General features: G+C 31.7%; 1 protein-coding gene across 3 annotated transcripts in view; it reads right to left on the reverse strand.

Moving 5' to 3' along the window:
- Window positions 1–21,149, reverse strand: part of LOC114324547 (receptor-type tyrosine-protein phosphatase kappa) — a 328,598-nt gene that overhangs the window by 257,420 nt on the left and 50,029 nt on the right. For all 3 annotated transcript variants that reach the window (XM_028272404.2, XM_028272405.2, XM_028272403.2), the window contains exon 2: window positions 2,985–3,269. In XM_028272404.2, coding sequence (XP_028128205.1) covers window positions 2,985–3,210 — 226 coding nt within the window. In that variant the 5' untranslated portion in view covers window positions 3,211–3,269. The remainder of the gene's footprint in view (window positions 1–2,984; window positions 3,270–21,149) is intronic.

Below are 21,149 nucleotides of genomic sequence, written 5' to 3' on the forward strand. Positions count from 1 at the left end.
GAATCTATAAAAAAAAATAAAAAAATGATATAACTTGCATTGGGCTTGAACCTACTTCCCGTGTATCCCGCCGTACGAGAGTCGAAGCGATTTCAAACTGCACCACCTTCGGGTATACGTCATGTGGGAATATACACAAACTGAACAACTTTTTTACATTTTGTTTATATGAATTTTTATTAGTTTGATTTTTGTCGAATTAAAATACAACAATATATAGAGTAAGAAAACGATACATTAGATGAACATTTGTAGAAAGTTAGTTCGTAATCAGATTATGTAAATTAAAGCATTGCCTACTAGGTGTATAGCATAGCAAGTACTAGGTAAGTACATTATTTTTTTACATTTTCCAAATAGATAGGTATGAAGATAATTTTTTATTGGAATACAACTGAAACATTTAGAATTACGTACCTGTGGCTTTTCAAAACTATTTTCACTAAAAGTCACTATAATTATAAATTTGATTTTATTTCTGTCCTCACAACAATAAAAACTAATATATTATACAACATTTTTGTTTACCGATAACCTCCATATTGAACAATTATTTACAGATCATTTCAGCACCCAATCAGAGCCCGTATAAAGACTAATACCAAACTGTCGGTGTGCGCATGCGCGCAGATCAATATAAATTCACCCTCAATCTCAATCGCGCCTAAAGAAGTATAACTTCAAAAATAAAGGAAGGATGACAATTTGGGAATAGGTAGTTGAAGTTATCTATTATTATATAAGAAAGAGTTTACAATTCTACATATCCTCCATTTTACAAAAATTGGGCAATACTCGGGAGTGAAGACCGGAATTGGATAAAATGGCTAATTCTAAGCAACTTTTGTTTTATAGAGTTTTTTCACTAAGAGTAAAAACATGCCGAAGATACATGGATGAACGCGGTGTAGGTCGCGATCGCGGTCGCTACATCTATATCAAAACAAACGTTCATTTTCTTATGAGATCGCACATACCAAGGATGTGTCACCCGTTCACCCTCGCTACCCTACGGAAAGTATCTTCGGTATGTTCTGCCCGTCATCGATAGCGACCTACACCGCGCTCATCCATGTATCTTCGGCATGTTTTTACCTTTAGTCAATACTAGTCGAATATTTCAACGTGAAATAACCAAAAAACGGAACACTTTTCGGGGAATACTCATTACAACTATTTTAAATTGTTTAAATGTTTATTTTTGTTTTTTTTTTTAACTTCTAACATTAAAAGTAACATTTTAAGTAAGTAAGTTACGCTCAAAGTAATGTTGGTTCCTTTTATTTTTTTAAAGAATCGCTAAAATCACCCCCTAATTAGCTTCCTAAATAAAATTAATCGTTACCGCTTCACAAGTTACTTTGCTTATGTATTCTTTATAATATGATCTGTAAGTTTCATCGGTTCAAAGTGCTTATTTTTGAAAAGGCTGTAGTTAAAATGGCTTGAACGAGTCACTAATCCCGAGTGTATGCAAATTTTGAACAGCCATAGTATAACCAATTTTTGTCTAACAGAAAAACAAAAAATCCAAAAGATTCAGAAAAGCAAAACGAACATTTTATTATTCTTTGAAATTTTTGGTATTACTAATAATTTTTAAGTTATTTACAAAATTACAGTTAATTACAAAAAAATTTCTTTAAAACCAATTTTTTTCAAAAATGAGGTCTTTGAACCGATGAAACTATAGATCCTATAGAAAAAAAAACACATAAATATAGTAACTTGTAAAGCGGTAACGATAAATTTTATTTGGGATGCTTATTGAGGGGTGATTTTCGCGATTCTTTTTACCAAAAAATAAAAGGGACCAACAATATTTTGAGCGTAACTCACTTACTTTTAATGTTAGAAGTTTTTTTTAGAGACAAAGATAAACCTTTTTTTAAACATTTTAAAAAAGTTGTAATGAATATTTACCGAAAAGTGCTCCGTTTTTTTCCTAATTTTCATTCGTTACAACTCTGCTTCTACTAGGTCTGTAGACTTCATAAATACATCATTTTTTTCACTTTTTTATAGGCTATGGCTATATGTTTGCTAAGAAAATTTTTTTCGATGAAATACTTACTTTTTGAGTTATTTGCGAAAAACCGTCCAAAAACATGTTTTTTTATTAAAAATTAACATATTCACTAGCAAATAACTCAAAAACTATTGACTTAGTGAAAGAACTCTATGAAACAAAAGTTGCTTAGATTAGAATTAGTAGTTTTGTTCAATTCCGGACTTATTTTGAATGTATATTTTTTCACCCACGAGAAGGGGACATTTCCCAATTTTTGTAAAATGGAGTAAAGAAAGTGTAAACTTTTTCTTACATAATAATAAATACTTTCAACTACGTATGTTTCAACTGTTGTGTCTAAATATGTGTCCAAGATAAGATGTTTCCGTTTCTTGACAATTTGTGTGAGTTCACGTTCTCTATTCATACGCCTTAAAACTTCTTCTTTTCTAATGCGGTCGGTCCATGGAATTTTCAGCATACGATGAAATACCCACATCAGAAAGCTCTCTAAATGTCGTAACGAGCTGACTGTTAACGTCCAAGCTTCCACGCCGTGTAGTAGTACACTATATACAGAACACTTTATCATGCGGTATCGTAGGGACAGATCAGTGAGTAACTGTCGCATCATTAAGAAGGTATTTCTTGCCTGTTCTATTATACACTTAATCTCTTGTTCCTGGTCTAAGGTTTCATGTATCCAACATCCTAGGTACTTAAACTTTTTCACTTGTTCAACGAGATTGTTGTTGACTGGGATGTTTACAACTGCTTATAAATAATTTCTTTTCTAATATATGTATAAATTGAAGAAAACCCCTATTATGAATTACTTTTTGTACCATTCCAAGTATAAGAACAGTTACTGTGAAAGCAATTTTACTGTGTATTCTTGGTTTACGTGATTAAAAGAACTAAACAACTCTTTCCAATTGAGTTGATATTGATAAAACCACGTACGAGTACGTACCATTATTAAATCTGCTAGTCGGGAGTAAGCCGCTGTTGAGCATCGACAATTTGATTGCGTTTGGAATGGAGGCGAACGAGGTGGCGGCGCTCGTGTGTCTCTTCTTTCTCGGTTTCTCCACATCGTTGTGCCGGGGAGTGGACCTCGACCGATGTTTGCTCTTTTTGATGGTTCCCGAAGAGTGACCGGCACTGCGATGTTTATTACTATCTGGTTCGCTGGACATTTTGTGCGACCTCTACGTTTGTCTCTTTAATATTTGCTTTGCCAACATCCGGATTGGAGCTGAAAACAAAAAGAATCGGTTAGTCAAATATAAAATGGAGTATGAGTTCGATAGAAAGTCTAATATAGGGCGATTTATAAATAATAGTTATATATGAACTACGTATTAGCGCTGACTGATAACTTAACTTGGCGTTACAGGATAAGTTGTATATTCATCAATCAACGGTAAAGTTTGTTTAGCAGTAAATGGTTGACTTCAAATAGTACCGATTATACCTAAACATCCTGGGTAACCGATAACCGATTATGGTATAAAAGGTCCGGTTTCAGGAAAAATGTCAGTGGCGACGCATGACTTTTTCTAAAGTGTTACCAAAACTGGATGCAAAAAATATTATTTAAAAAAATGAAGATATGGCTAAATGTATATATAGCTCCAATAATATCATTTTGTATATCACTTGAAACTCTCGAAAAAACAGTTGATGTTTCTAGATGTCAAAATTTTTGATCTTTTTTGGCAATTAATGTTAAAAATTCCCTGTAATCGCCTCGATTGCCAGAGAGTCATCGCCCTCAAAATGACCACGAAACGCTAATTCTTGTTTGGCCAAAGAACATACGGTATCTATTATAAGTGTGCTAAGGACATACCTATCTATTTTTTTAACAAACTCATTATGTTTATGGTAGGGGAGCCCAAGCGGGGATTTTTGCAGTTGCTCGAGCGCGTCAGATTATCATATGGGGAGAAACCTGGTACCCTGCATATGTCTCTACCATATATTGGCTCTTAACACAGGGGAGTTCGTTAAGGGGGGCCCGAAAAAAAATCTATCCTTTTTCGCGAAATTAATGACAGATCAGAAAACTAAAAAATATGTGCTCAATATTTTTTAAAAATCTATCGAATGATACCAAACACGACTTCCCACGGAGAGGGGTAAATTTAATATTTTAAATACGAATTCCGCGATATTTCGCGAAATGAACATCAGATAGAAAAACTGTAAAATACACTTATTTAATATTTTTTAAAAATCTATCGAAGGGCACCAAACACGACCCCCCACGGAGGTGGGGTGGGGGGTTACTTTAAAATCTTAAATAGGAGCCCCCATTTTTTACTGCAGATTTGGATTCCTTACGAAAAAATAAGTAACTTTTATTCGAAACATTTTTTCGAATTATGAATAGATGGTGTTATAATCGGAAAAAACGATTGTTGGAAATGGAAAATTAAATTAAAAAATGGCAAGCGCCCACTAAAATGGAAAATGTTACTTAACTTTTTTTGGTTTTAGGACCTACTCTTCACAACCCAATAGGTCACCAAAGCGCTCGAGTGACTGCACATTTAGCATACTTTGCTCCCCTACCATTAGCAATATTTGCTTTAAAAGCTTGGTTAAGAGAACTTTCGATTCTTGTTTTGACAAACTTAGTCAAATTGGGTATACACATCGGTATATCTTACATGTAGGTAACGGAGAAATTTCATGTCTACTTTTTAAAACTCTATAACTATTTAAATCGTGAACCTGGTCCACCCATTTTTTCTGTAGAAACCAGAGGACATGGCCAACAATACAGTCTATTTTAATGCAACCACAAAACCAAGGATTTTCACTGTACAAATTTAAAATATCGAACTACTTTTTTTGATTCCTTTTTTAAATTGTTTAAAATAGGTCTATCATTTTCAATAATCTCATTTTTTTCTTCAAAATTATACAAGGAGAATTACTTTTCAAGTAGTTGATCGATTACGCAGCGACACTCATCCATGGTTAACTGCACGCACACTTTTTATAGGTACTGTAACCAAATTTAAATCTGGTAACAGGGCTACTGATATACACAGCGCGCTTACGCCGTCGCACCTTCAAAATTTTCAGACACTAGCCGGTCCCGAGCGACAGTGAGGATGTAACCATTGTAACCACAAATGAAACTGGTAACAGAGTATAATAAAGTGCAACTGAGTCACATAAACTCGCCAATATTTTCGTGTGTCTACGAGTAGTTGGCTATTTACTGAATTAGGTACTATTAACACATAATATAATAATATATTTCTATTGGTAAAAATATAGGTAAATGGAATTATTCATCGTCATAAAATATTTATTTGCAAGATTTTTAACTGTTACCAATGGTAACAGTGGTTACATGGACGCTTCGCCAGTGGTATTAGCGCTGAATGATAACTTAATTTGGCGTTACAGGATAAGTTGTATATTCATCAATCAACGGTAAAGTTTGTTTAGCAGTAAACGGTTGACTTCAAATAGTACCGATTATACCTAAACATCCTGGGTTACCGATAACCGATAATAGTATAAAAGGTCCGGTTTCAGGAAAAATTTAAATATGTTTGAATGTTTATTTTTCTATAATCTTAGCAATTAAAATATATTTAATTTATTTTAAAATTTCATTTGAAAGCATTAATTTCGGGTATATAAGGCAAAGCAATATATTTTAAATCTGTTTTTTTTTGTTTTTGTCAGTGTTAATTGTCAAAAGACTAACTCTGTCTACTTCGCTTGCTTATCACTCTGGACCGGTCTTAACAATGAGCCAAATCAGATAAATTTAATAATATTTACGACCGCACTAATTGAAGTCAACCATTTAGTGCTAAACAAACTTAACCTAATAGTATTGCCGAACGCAAAGTATTCGTTATTCTTCTTATTTATTGGAACTAGATGAACGAATAAGTTAAAATTTAAAATGTTGCAAGAAAAAACAGCAGATATAAAAACAAAATACAATGAACAAAGAAAACGAGCCAAAAAAATCATATAATAAAAACAATAATAAAATACAATGAAGGTAAATTAAAATTCATAGAAGAAAATGAGAAAAAAGGTTACCAAAGAAAACCTGTACACTACAAAAGTAAACCTGGAAAGAATTTAGTAAGGGAAGAGGAAATACTGAAAAAATGGAAAGAACACTTCGAAGAGCTTCTAAATGAAAAACACCAGAATATGGTGAAGAAGAACTGAAGGAAAATACTATGTATAATACAATAGGTGTCTCGACTAAAGTAGCTACCATTTATTCTTCACCCTTTCACCATAATTCTTTCATCCCGTTTTAAAGTTCTAAAAGTTTTTTTTTGATCTTCTATCAATATTCTGCTGATATATATTGCCATAAACCATGGAGGGGCTTGCATTTTCTTTGGTTCTCATTTTACGGGGATTCCTAGCCGTTTTCTTTGACACACTGGCATGTGCGGATTGATAGAAGAAGCCCCTGATTCATATATTTTTGGATTTTAAAACTTTCAGATCTCTATTGAATCTCTGTAATTACCCTGTTCTGTAAGTTTTTTATAATTTCTCGTAGTAGGTAGGTACTCTTGATATTTCCCACTTTATTATGCACGTATCTACCATTCTTCTAGGAATCTTTAAATAACTTTTCATCTTGTCCTCGTATTTAAATGCAACGAATTTGTATTCATTTTTAAGTTATTTGATATCGTTTGGAAAAATACGTATCATTCGCATTGTTGGTTTTGTCTCTCAAACTTTTGAATACATACATCAAAAACCAAAGTCAACAAGAGCAATTCATTGCAAACCTCGTTAAATCCCTTTTAGTTTTTGATGCACGTCCCACTTTTCAATACTAGAAAATTCCATCGCTTGTCCAAACAATTTCAAAGCGCTTTTTCCTCTTCAAGTTTTTAGGTCAAGCGACAACAAATGATATTTATGAATGTTTTGTCTCTTCGGAAAGTTTCCCGAGAATGGCCTGCAACGAAGCTGAACACAGATTAATAAAAGTAAATCATGGAGCAGTCAAATCAGAAAGCGAGAATGTACCGGTTGGTAGATTAATTTCCCCCATTCGAATCGCTTGAACTAAACCTAAACTTGAACGTTTGACTTGTTTACAAATATATGGGTTATATTTGGGAATTTATGATACCGTGTTTTTGCAGTTATTAATTTACTATTAGGAAACGCTGCAAAAGAGTAATTCGAATAAATCTTTTAAAAGAACTGCATATACAGATACGGAAAAAATTTATAGTTAGTATTACAAAATTAGCGAGATAACTAACAGAGATACTAACATTATGTTTCCACTTAACAGACAGAGATCAAAATAAAATTTTCCCCTAGTCTCCTCTCCACATTGTGCATCAACGTTCACAATAAAGCGTTATACCCAGCCAAAATCCCCATTGTTTCTGATTGAATTTAACATAGTTTTTGATTGAATAATGTACAAAACAAAGAATTTAAAAGCTTATTTTTGTCTTCATGATTAGTGTAAGCGTTGATATAGCAATTTCTAAATTTTGATTAGTCACAGTTAAAGATTCAATTAATTGTAGCGGTTGACCTTTCGAAGGGTCTTCAAATAATAATATTTTTCTCTAAAAAATTTTAATTTGGCATTATTTAACACCTTTCTTCTTCTTCTTCTTCTTCTTCTTCTTCTTCTTCTTCTTCTTCTTCTTCTTAGCCTTCTGTCGTCCACATTTGGACATAGGCCTCTCCCAGCTACTTCGATCGGTATCTATCCCGAGGAACATATTTCCAATTTTTTCCGGCTACTCTTTTAATATCATCAACCCACCTCATTTGTGGTCTTCCTCTCGGTCGTTTACTTTCGTAAGCTCTCCAGTATTGTATTGTTGCATTCCTAAGTTGGTCTTTTTGTCACAATTATTATTTAACACAAGTGTTGTAAATAAATCAAAGAATGAATTGCATTCTTGAGCGTCGTCAAAAAATGGTTTAATATTAATATTTGGTAGTTTTACATTAGAAAAATGATTTTGAGAAATGTTTGAAATTTGAAAATCATCAACGTGATCTATCAAATTTAATAATTTAGCCAAACTGATCTCAAAACAGTTCACAGTTTCCACCTGATGATTCAATTTCATTAGTCGTTGTACCATAAGAACTAAACTCCTCCGACTGATCTAATAAATCTTGTAATTTTTTTTATAAGTTCCAAATAAACTATCATTCTTTAATTTTAGTAGTTATTTATTATTTAAATCATCTGAATTACTATTCAAAAACTTTCAATACGCATCAATTGAGATTTGTAACCTCCAATAATTTGTTTGCTTAAATTCTGAGAAGCCATTATATAAAAATGAAGAAAACAAACGAAGAAAACAGCCAAATAGTGATAATAAATAATTAATCCAAAACACAAAATAAAACAGTAAAGATAAAAAGAATTGGTGATAGTATAAACATATGATTGCGTAGAGATCATAACTTCTCACGATGGAAAAATAACTTAGATATAGCACAAAGACGAAATAAAATATATTCACAAAAAAAATAAATACAATAGTTAAACTAAGAGTTTTTAACGCAATAATTATCTCATTTTAATGGTGAAGTATGAACATTGCAGAAAAATACAAAATAAAATAAACAGATAAATCAAGAACCTCTACTAGAGAAATTGGGGGAAAGCAATTGGTTTGGTACGGACATAATAATGTGTAAAAACCAAAAAAATTAATAGAAGCTAATAGATAATAGACGTAAATAAAACAAAGAAAATACCTAAATGAACGGATAAAATAAACTAAATTGAACAAGAAAGAGGAAAAACGATTGAAAATATCACAGCAATGACTATATTATGCCGGAAAAATCGGAATAAATAAACAAAAAAAACATTCAAGTAAATAATCTGGCGATGAGAGTCCTACAGGTTGATGAGAAGAAACGAGGAAGAATATAAATGTCTGTTAATATTATACAGTGTGTCGAAGCCAAATGGAATAAATTCATTATTTCGTGAAAGAGCGATTTTGGAAATAAATTCCTTTATTTTTAACTTATCATTTTCTGCATTTCTATCGTACTAGTTACATTATCCGTCTGGTCGTGATGGCGTAATGAGAATCCCTATTTTCACTGTTAAATGAGAATAGGGGTCGTGTACTAGCTCATTTAAAAAGTAATTCTATTCTCTATCCAGTAATATAAACATTAACATATTTATTTATACAGGGTGTCCAAACAAATTTAATTAAATTAATTGACACAAAAAGAAGAATGTACGTAATTTATTTGTTTCAAAATACATTTTACTGCTGTCAGAACAGAAATTGCTTTTTGCTTAAATTAAATGTTCAAACTTCCAAAAGGCAGGTGGATGGCAGCTTGAACATTTATTTAAGCGAAAAGCAATGTTTATTTGTCAAATAAATTTTTTTTTTCTACGAGCGTGCAAAAATGTCTACTTTCGCGCACGCATTTTAGTTTAAAAAGTTTTACTTTTCCGCACGCGTGTTACTTTTCCGCACGCGTTTTACTTTTCCGCACGCGTTTTACTTTTCCGCACGCGTGTTAATTTAGATATGTTAATATGGCCTTAAAGTAATTATAATACATGCAATAAACTAATATTTAGATATTATTTACTAATTTATTTCAAATATATCTTATTGTGTTCATGTTTTAATGAAATTAACGCGAGAATTCGATGAAATAAAATAATTTTGACATAATATTCGAAAGTCAAATCGGTAGACAATAACAGTGGTTTTGAATCGTCGTCATGGAAACCAAGATCGTCGTCATGCTAATCAATTATGCTGAAACTTTGGTTTTGACAACCTTGCCAAAGAATTAATTTGTGTATGTATTTTCATATTAATTTGATTAAGATTTGGTCATTTTTTAAAGACTCGTAGAAAAAATATTGTTGCTAACGCTTGCAGAAAGTCTCTTTTCCGCACTCGACTGCTTGCCGAACTCCCGCTTCGCGTCATTCGGCAAACTGCAGTCGCGTGCGGAAAAGTATGACTTTCTGCACTTGTTAGGAAAATAACTATTTTTTGTTGTCTGATAACAGTAAAATGTATTTTAAATTAAATAAATTACACACCATTTTTCTTTTTGTGACAATTAATTTAATTTAGTAATGTTAATATTTATATTACTAAATAGAGAATTAAATTACCTTTCAAATGAGCTAGCACACGACCCCTATTTTCATTAAAAAACATCGATTATGTTATCACGCCCAGACAGATGACGTCAGTAGCATGATATATGTATGCAAAAAAAATCATAATTTAAAAATAAAAATCCAATTTATTCCATTTGGCTTTGACAAACTGTATAAGCTTCTAATATACCTATCGATATAAAATACTAGAAAAAAAAACAATAGCAAATAAACAATATAAAAATTAACGTATATCTTAAAAAATTACAACACTGCTTGTTACATCACTAGTATTTTCAAATCTTTGTTACGCTGCGCTGGCCTGATTAAATTATTGATATAAATGAAAAGTGGCTGTCTACGTTGCAGATTGTGAATAGAATACAAAGGGTTGTTACATGTTCCATTCCTATGTATTTTTAATGTGTGCTATATTGATTAATTAGAACTTACCCCTGTTTTCGTGTTGAATAAACAATCGCTGTAATTTGTAAGCTGTGACTTAAAACGGCGCTTACAGTTTTGTATATTAGGGAAGTCAATAAAGATTTTGACTTTGGAAAAAATCAAACAAGATAGAACTTTTTGTAATTTCATTAAGAAATGTTTAATATCAAACAGTTCTACTCCAGAAGTGAGTGCTTCATTTTTTAATTAACAAATGAACTGCGAAATTAATTGTTTTTTTTTAATATGTAACTACGAAAATGTAAATCTTAGAAAAAACCGACTTGACCATTGAAAAATTCAGAAAATTTTACACAAAAAACCTTATGTAAAGATTTTTATAAAATTAAATCTATAGCTTCTATAATTTTTTATTTATAACGCTAAACTCGCCCTTCTCACAAACACTGGCGCACTGTATACTAGCGTTCGGTGAAGCGCACGCTTAAGTTATTTTAATATAATTCTTTAACTAATGGATCAAATGAAATTTTACAAATTGGGCATGAAAGAAAAACAGTTAAGCTATCTTATAGTTATAATAAAAAGAAATAAAATGTATGGGACTAGGTACGGTGGGGGCGAAAAGTGAGACTTACATGAATTTTGTTTAAAAATTATTTAAAAATGTGTAACGAATACATTTTACGAACTTTAATTAAGATTCTACATTCTACTTACCCTCCACTTCAAAGTTGAACTTGTGCCGTTGGTTGCTTTTACTTGGGGGTGACAGTCACCCCTTCACGGGGGTGAAAAAACGCGCGTTTAAAAAAAAATTCGGACATGGATAAATTGACTAATTCTAAGCAAGTTTCGTTTTATAGAGTTTTTTATGTAAGTCAATACTTTTCGAGTTATTTGCGCTTGAAAATGTTTATTTTTCGACAAAAAAACACGTTATCAGACGGTTTTTCGCAAATAACTCAAAAAGGTAATAATTTATCGAATAAAATATTTTTAGCAAAAATGTAGCTTAGAAAAAAACGAAAATAGTTGTGTATTCGTGAAGTCTATCGAATATTTCAACGTGAAGTAACCAAAAAATGAAGCACTTTTCTGGAAAAATCCATTTAAACTTTTTGCTGTTTTGTTTTGCTGTTTGCCGTTTTGTGTTTAAAAAAAGCTTTAATTTCATTATTTCTAGCGTTAAAAGTAAGCGAGTTACGCTCAAAATAAAGTTGACCCCCTTTTTTGGTAAAAAAATCGTGACAATCTCCCCGTGTTTATCACCTCAAATGAAATTAATCGTTATAGATTTACAAACAGTTTACTTAACTTATCCATTTTTTATGATCTGTAAATTTCACCGGTTTAAAGTGCTTATTTTTAAAAGGCTTATAGTTGAAAGGGCTTGAACAAGTCACTAATCACGAGTGTATGCAAACTTTTTAACAGCCATATCTTAACCAATTTTTGTCATACAGAAAAACAAAATGAAACTAACATATTTATAACAGCAAATCCTACATTTTTTTACTCTTTGAGATTTTTGGTATCAATAATAATTTTTAAGTTATTTTGAAAAAAGGGAATTTTTTCCAAAATGTTTAGAAAATTTTTTTTTATTATAAAACCAAATTTTTTAAAAATAAGCACTTCAAACCGGTCAAAATTACAGATCATAAAAAATAATACACATACATTTAAAGTAAATGGTAAAGCAGTAACGATTAGTTTTATTTAGAGTGCTAAATAGAGGAAAATTTTCACGAATTTTTTTACCAAAAAATAAGGGGCCAACTTTTTTTCAGCGTAACTCGTGTATATTTGATGCTAGCAACTGTAAAAAATAAAACTAAACTTTTTTTAAATACCTTAAAATGTTAATAAGTTTTTCCCGAAAATTGCTTAATTTCGGTCATTTCGGTCATTTCACGTTGAAACATTCGATTTAAAATATGACGAATAAGAACTTATTTTCGATTAGCTACAACTTTGTTTTCACTCGGTTTATAGGCTTTACTAATACAGAATTTTTTTTCGTTTTTTTATAAGCTACATTTTTGCAAAGAATATTTTTTTCGATCAAATATTTACTTTTTGAGTTATTTGCGAAAAACCGTCTGAAAAGTAGTTTGTTTGTCGAAAAATAAACATTTTCAATCACAAATAGCCCGTAAAGTATTGACTTACATAAACAACTCTATAGAACAAAAGTTGCTTATAATCAGTCAATTTATCCATTTCCGGTCTTATTTTAAATACGCGTTTTTCACCCCTGAGAAGGGGTGACTGTCACCCCCCAAGTAAAAGCAACCAACGGCACAAATTCATCTTTGAAGTGGAGGGTACGTAGAACCTAAATACAAATTTCCATGCAATTCGGAATTACCCCTGAAAATTACACTCCAAACGGTCATTTACTGAGCTATGGGTAAATAAATTCCATAAAACAAATTTATAGCACCAGATATTCGCTGGAATCTACTTTGTTTATTATTAATATCTACGTTTATAATAAAATTTAAATTAAGATCGTGAGATTTGGGTCAAGTTTTGTACGTTTGTAGTGCGGTCAAGTGCATGCTCCAATTTTCTATTTGTTTTCCAGAAATATATCGGGATTTTCCAAGCATTTAATCATTGATCAAATGAGTTTTCTGGATTTCGTTAACAAGAATCTACTCAATATCGTTCACACTTTTGGCGCAGTAATTTAAAACAAATGTTCTTGTCGTTGGTATCACTAATATCGTTAAACCAATGAGATAAAATATAAGTTCCAAATAAGTCCGTAAATGGATAAACTGACTAATTCTAAGCAACTTTTGTTCTATAGCATTTTTTCACTAAGTTAATACTTTTCTGAGTTATTTGCGAGTAAATACGTTCATTTTTCAAAAAGAAACACGTTTTTAGGCGGTTTTTTGCAAATAACTCAAAAAGTATTTTATCGAAAAAAATATTCTTAGCAAAAATATAGCTCATAAAACAGTGAAAAAAATGCTGTATGCATGAGATCCCTAGACCCAATTCTAAGTAATAAAAAATAGGTTCATACTCGCCAAATTCCAAATCAAATATTTCAACGTGAAATAACCAAAAAATGAAGCACTTTTTACAGAAAACTATTACAACTTTTATAAAGATATTAAAAAAGCTTTATGTCTTTTAAAAAAGTTCCTAGCATTAAAAGTAAGGAAGTTGCGCTCAAAATAAATTTGGTCCCTTTTTTTGGTAAAAAAATCGTAAAAACCACCCCCTAATTAGCATCCCAAATGAAATTAATCATTACCACTTTACAAGTTGCTTTACTCGTGTATGTTGTATTGTTTATTATGATCTGTAAGGGTTTGCTCACTACGGAGACCAAGGGATGGTATCCTCGCCTAGAACAGAGTATCCTACTCTTCATATTCGTGAATTCTCACATTTAAAATAATGTACTATTTATTTTACCTGGCGATCGAAAATATATTATCGATCGCTATGTAAAATAAATACATTATTTTAAATGCGAGAATTCACGAATATAAAGAGTAGGATACTCTGTTCTAGGCGAGGATAGATATAGTCCGTCCGCTATAACTTTTTCCATGCGGTACGATTCATTTTCAATCAAATTAAGTCAAAACAGAAAGTGAAACGTACGCCGATGTGTGTAGTATATAGTACACAGTATACAAAATGTATATACCCATCGACGTTCGTTTCAATTTATGTTTTGACTTAATTTGATTGAAAATGAATCGTACCGCATGGGAAAAGTTATAGCGGACGGACTATACCATCCTTTGGTCTCCGTAGTGAACGCACCTTAAGTTTCATAAGTTCAAAGTGCTTAGCTTTGAAGGGGCTGTAGTTGAAAGGACTTGAACTAGTCAATAATCACGAGTGTATGCAAATTTTGAACAGCCATATCTTAACAAATTTTTGCCTTACAGAAAAACAAAAAATTCAAAATATTCAGAAAAACAAAACCTAGATTATTTTTTTACTCTTTGTGATTTTTGGTACTACTAATAAATTTATAGTTATAAAGTTATTTTGAAAAAAAGCATTTTTTTCAAAATTAAGAATTAAAAAATTACTTTAAAACCAATTTTTTAAATAAGCTCTTTGAACCGATAATACTTACAGATCATATAAATAATACATAACTAAAGTATTCTTGTAAGCGGTAACGATTAATTTAATTTAAGATGGTAATTAAGGGGTGACTTTCATACTTTTCAAAACTTGCTTATTTTGATGCTAGAAACTTAAAAAAAAAACAAAAATAAAGCTTTTTTTTAATAACTTAAAAAAAAGTTGTAATGAGTTTTCTCCAAAAAGTGCACCATTTTTTGGGTGTTTCACGTTGAAGTATTCACTTGAATGTACCTATTTCACGTTGAAATTTGACGGATGTGAACATATTTTTCATTAGCTACAACTTTGCTTCTGCTGGGTCTAGAGCGTTTATGCATACATCATTTTTTTCAATTTTTTAATGGGCAATTTTTTGCGAAAAATATTTTTTCCATAAAATAAATACTTACTTTTTGAGTTATTTGCAAAAAACCGCCTAAAAACGTGTTTTTTGCATTATTGCATGATTATAGACGGCATACACCTGCATGTGCTTGTAAGCTTGGGGATGTTTGGTGCTGCCCCCGATTTTACATGCATATGTATTTGTCTGCTATTTTCACTACTTTAATGTATGTTTTTCAACATTGGCTTGATCTTATGGATCTTTAGCATCTTTTTTACAACCAGACCTTGTACTAACTCTGGTTTTTATTTGTAGCATTTAGTGACTTGTAACCGTTGACCTGAAGATGCTCTGCATACTTTAGAGAGCGAACCCGGTCGTCGGAAGTTACAATAAATGATTGAGAGTACGTCTGTCTTTTACTTCATATAAAAATATGTCTTTAAAAGGAGAGTGGATCTAGGATTAACTCTTCGATTTTTTTTTTCAAAAAGTTCTAGCCTTCGACATTTGACCTCTTGGGATAAACAATTTATAATATCTAAGCAACAAGTTCACCAATCAAGCTTTACAATTTTTTTTATATTTCTAAGTGAAAGATCTTCATTTTAAAGGCTTAAAGAATAAATAAAAGCTATTTTTACAATAAATATTGTAATCGCAAAAAACAGCCAGTTTGGACTTTTCGCAGGCTGTTTTTCAATAACAAATTAACGAAATTAAACTTGCTATAGCTCACATTGTAGGTTTTTTAATTTACTACAACTTTTTATTTAAAAGTTTTTCTCTAAAATGAATATTCTAAGCTGCAAAATTAAAATTCTTTAAAAATTGCAAATTTTAAAAATGAAAAACGTCATCAATAAAAAACCACTCAAAATTTTTGGTTACATTTTAGTAGAAGTTATTTCTGGCATCGTCCTTTACAACACCTGATTGATAGGTTTCAAAAATTCTTGAATTATAACACGTTTTTTTCACCCACAGCCTGGAGTAAAAGAAGTTTTCACTTCATAAATAAATATTGTCTGCAATGCCGCTGTAAAATCAGTCACAAATGAAAAGTAATATTTCTCTGCGATAAAATTTGAAATGTAACACTCACATACTGCACAGAAGAGATAAGGACATAGTGGAATGTTAATCAAGTTATTTATCATATTTTCTGGCATATCTAAGTGCCTCTGTAGCTCACATCTCGGCAACTATTTCAAAATTAACTGTGAGTTCATTTCCTAATAACTTTTTTAATATACGCCGCGGTGGCTATAAAATTTTCCTCGCTGACGGAAAACTATTAGTTATACTCGGTTAGAGCTTCATATTTGGTTCTGGCTGTACACGTATATTATGAAGTTTATAGTTCAGAACATGTTATATGCATTTTTATGAGGCTGCAACCGATTTTTCTGATTATGGTTGGGAACACGGTCTCGAAATGTTTTTAGTTGCTGGTGTTGGAAATTAAATTATTAAGAGCCTACAGTAGCGCGTCATCAATGTAACTTCGGGAGATAGTATCATATCCTTTTTTGAAAGTTCGATAGTATCATACGAAAGAATAAAATAATAAACCAATATAGAAGTAAAAACCATCATGTCACCCTTGTCAAATTGTATATCCACTTCCTAATTTCTCAGTTGGTCTGTGCCCATTGAATTGGCAAGTACCTAGCATCTTCGAGCAGGGAACCATGGCACCCTTTTAGCATGTGTTCCACTTTATCTATTAACATCGACTTGTAGTCATAACATTTTAATATATTACATTATGTAAACCATATACGATGATGTTAACACTATTTACAGTGTGCTAGTTTCAAAATACTCGGCAGGATGTAAGTATTCCCACATTTTTCATTTTAACAGTCACATTTTTAACCTTTTGCTTTAAACTAACGTGGAAATACTTCATTCTAGGCACTGAAGATGTTCTGTTTAGAACGAAAACGTTCTGCAATCCATGACATTTTATAGTTTTAAATAAACGATTTTATACCAGAATACATCTCGAAGTTTTTACTTCTGTATTGGTTTTTTAAACTATGGTATACAGCCAACTATTGGGATTTTCCCATTGATTTTTTTTTTTTAATAAAATAATAATAAATAATCATTTCGTTTAGGGCAGTCAATGAGGGTATGTGGCTCCGAATTCCATCCTACTATATAGATTTACGTGATATTTTCACAGTAAGTAGGGAATAGCCCAAGAAACAAAGTCTACCCTATGCCGATGTGTGCTTTTGTCTTGGGGCGGCTCCCACCCCTTCTCGGGGGTGGAAAATTTTTTGCTTAAATAACTACGGAAGTTGCTAGAGAACCGAATACTAAGCAAAGACTGTTCTATAATTTTTTTTCGAAAACTCAATACTTTTTGAGTTATTCCTGGTTGAAAATTGGCCATTTTCATTGAAACTTAACACCTTTTCAAACGGTTTTTTGCGAATACCTTAAAAACTATGCATCTAACTAAAAGGAACATATAAAACATTTTTGTAGCTTATAAAATAACAAAGAGATTCGTTCCTTTATGAATCTTCTAGTTATAACACAAAAAGAGATATGGTAAGTGAAAAAAACTTGTTTTCTTGGTGCATGCTCAAATCAATGTATTTAACTTGAAATAACAGAGAAACTCGATTTTAGGTGTATAATGCTACCAATAACTTTTGTTGTGCTGGAAAAGACCGTTAAAATAAGCAATATTAAATGTCGATTACATTCAAACTATGCGAGATAAACTGTAAAAAATTTGATGACTAACGTATTTTAAGAAAAAAAATGAGGAAGTATATTTAACCCCTCATCCACAAGAATTTAGATGCATCGTTTTCCTTTTACAATACATTTTACTATAGTGTTCTTTTTATGTTCAAAAAGTTGGGTGGGTTTAAAATGAATGGTTTTTGAAAAAAAAATAAGATCAAATTATTGAGCGCATTTTTAAATTTTCTTAAAAATTTCTTAAAAATTATTTCTCCATGTAACTCGAAAATGATAAGAGATGCCAAAAAAAGATGCCATACAAAAATATAGGTTTCTTCTAGATAAACATATTGATTTTATTTTTTATATAACAGTATCTCTTATCATTTTCAAGGTACATGGAGGAAAAGGAAGATTTTTAAGAAAATTTAAATATGCGCTCTATAATTTGATCTTATTTTTTTCAAAAACCATTCATTTTAAACCCGCTCAACTTTTTGAACATAAAAATAGTACTGTAGTAAAATGTATTGTAGAAGAAAAACGATGCATTTAAATTCTTGTGGATGAGGAGTTAAATATACTTCTCAATTTTTTTTTTTAAATTCGTTAGTCATCAATTTTGCAGCATATCTCGCTTAGTTTGAATGTAATCGACATCTAATATTGCTTATTTGAAAGGACTTTTTAAGCACAATAAAAGGTATTGGTAGCATTATACACCTAAAATCGACCGTTTCTCTGTTATTTCAAGTTGAATTCACTGATTTGAGCATGCACCAAAAAAAATAAACTATTTTTACCTACCATATCTCTTTTTGTGTTATAACTAGAAGATTGAAGAAGGAACGAATCTCTTTGTTTTCTTATGAGCTACAAAAATGTTTTATATAATTTTTTTAGTTAGATGCATTGTTTTTAAGGTATTCGCAAAAAACCGTTTGAAAAAGTGTTATATTTCAATGAAAATGGCCAATTTTCAACCACGAATAACTCAAAAAGTATTGAGTTTTCGAAAAAAAATTATAGAACAGTTTTTGCTTAGAATTAGGTTCTCTAGCAACTTCCGTAGTTGTTTAACCAAAAAATTTTCCACCCCCAAGAAGGGGTGGGAATCGGCCCCAAGACAAAAGGCATAGGGTAGACTTTGAATAAGGAGATATTTTCAGGCTATTCCTAAAATTTCATTAAAATCCATGCAGTAGGATAGAATTCGGAGGTTATAACCTGTTCTTGCTCTCATTGACTGTCTTAGTGGTGAAGCGAAACAAGAGCCGTCTTATTTTTTTTTATTTCATAGAGCGCCAAAAGCACTATAACTAGTTTCAATCCTTTTTTTAAATTGAACTTTAAATGAACTTTTCCCATTTTTTGGAACTTTTGATAATATTTTTAGAATAAAAAATCCTCCTAAAATTTTATATACTCGCATTAGAATTCGAAATATTTTTACGTAAATACACTTACTTACCTATAAGTAAAACACACAATTAACAACAATCTATTTTTTCAAATAGTCCAACAACTTAGTTCTATTACACAAAAATATAAAAAATTAATTATATAATTAACACTACTTCCCTATGGATCAACACTAACGAATTCTTAAAATAATACACTACTGCACTGAACAGATATCGATACAGATAACAGAACAGATAAGAGAATAGTGCTATTACATTTAGAAATCTGGCGCAGGTTTGTCAAAACGACAGTGACTATTTCTCTATGTTGCCCAATCAGTTATTTAGTTATAATATGTTCGATTTCTTGTTAGAGATAAAAAATTTTAGTAGTTCCAATATGACACAAAATCTAGGCATGGGATAAAATAGTTTATTTGAAGAAAATGTATTTTTTTTTGCCCTTCTTAATGGCGGTATAGGCTCGATTTTTTAATACTATATTTAGTTATAGAGTAATTTCCCCACACTAACATATTATTTCTCAAATTGGGCTCTGTAACGCCATTCTTTACTATATTACGAACAGGGCCGTAAGTACGATGTTGTGTGCCCCGGGGCAGACGTGATCTGGGGCCCCCTAACGGTGGGTCTCGAGGGGTTTACAATCTCTCATCTGGAAAACGTTTTACGAAGTCGATTACTTCGTTTTAAAGGTCTTGTTCGTTTGCATTCAAAATAAAATCAGGTTGAACAATTCGGTACGTATCTAACACTGCTTTCGTTCCTTGAAAGCGAGTGTCTAGTTGATGGCATAATGTGTCGATCATTGAGTAAATCACGGTTTCTCTGAAGCATGACTTTGAATCTAGAGGTCTTTCATCTTCGCACAGTTCATCGAAATGTTTTTCGTCTTCTGCATTCTTTTCGGAGCGAACTCTACTGGTATTCCCCAACGTTGACACATATTTGAAGCCTCTTCAAAGAAGGTTTCAAAAAATTGCCTCTCATTTCAGTTAGGTTTAAGTTACTCTCTTCAAGTAAACTGTAAGCTGTTAAAAGGTCCAACAATTCTGATTGCAGTGTTTTCGAGACTATGTTGAGGATTTCAAGGATTTTATTTTGGACAACTAGTAATAAAACAAATTTCTTTTTCAGTTGTGCTGCTTCGTTTCTTTCATTTCTTTTGTTACTTGTCAGGGCTAGACTTGAAGGGCACTTCGAGACATCGCAAGATCTCTGTTTCAATGCATTGACTACATCAAATCTTCCAGCCCAGCGTGTTGAATTGAGAGGTTTGAGAGTCTTCCGAAACTTTCGAGGAACACCTTTCAGACTGGTATGGCTAATTGAGTACCTCCCAATGAACGATACTGTTCGTTGAGAGTTGGAAAAATATGAAGATATGAAGGTTTATTTAGAGAAAATGCAGGGAGAGGTAAACCAGATTGCTGAGAAGATACGGAAAATTGAAAAGGTGGAAGAAAAATTCGAGAATGCGTTAAAATTCGATATGGAAAAATTGGAAGAAAAATTGAAGGAGATGAAAATGTCAAAAAGGAGGAGACCGTCGGGAAGTAATTATATACAGCTCTAATGATATCAGCATCCAGTTTTTCGAGGATATTAGAAAACGACATCCGGTACCTTTCGCATTAATATCTTAAAAACAAATTACAACAAAGAGAGAACTTCGAAGATTGCAAAGAAATTATAAGAAGCCATCTAAAAGACGGAGCTGCTTTGTGGTTTGAAAGCAAAAAAATGAGGTGACTTAATGGAGAGATTTAGAGATAAACATTTTTATAATGGTGCAGGTGAAACAGGTTAAAATCGCATTGAAGTAGTTAGAATGAATAGGCCGTGTACTTATTACAACTGGACAACTTAAAGTAGAATTTGACTGAAAGTACTTTGAAGGTTTATTTGACCTAGTTAAAATCTATGCACAGCCAACCAATCCAACCGGGACAGGGCCCCAGGGCCCTGCCCCGGTTA

The sequence above is a fragment of the Diabrotica virgifera genome, chromosome 8 (assembly GCF_917563875.1).
Source record: "Diabrotica virgifera virgifera chromosome 8, PGI_DIABVI_V3a".
Taxonomy (NCBI): Eukaryota; Metazoa; Arthropoda; class Insecta; order Coleoptera; family Chrysomelidae; genus Diabrotica; species Diabrotica virgifera.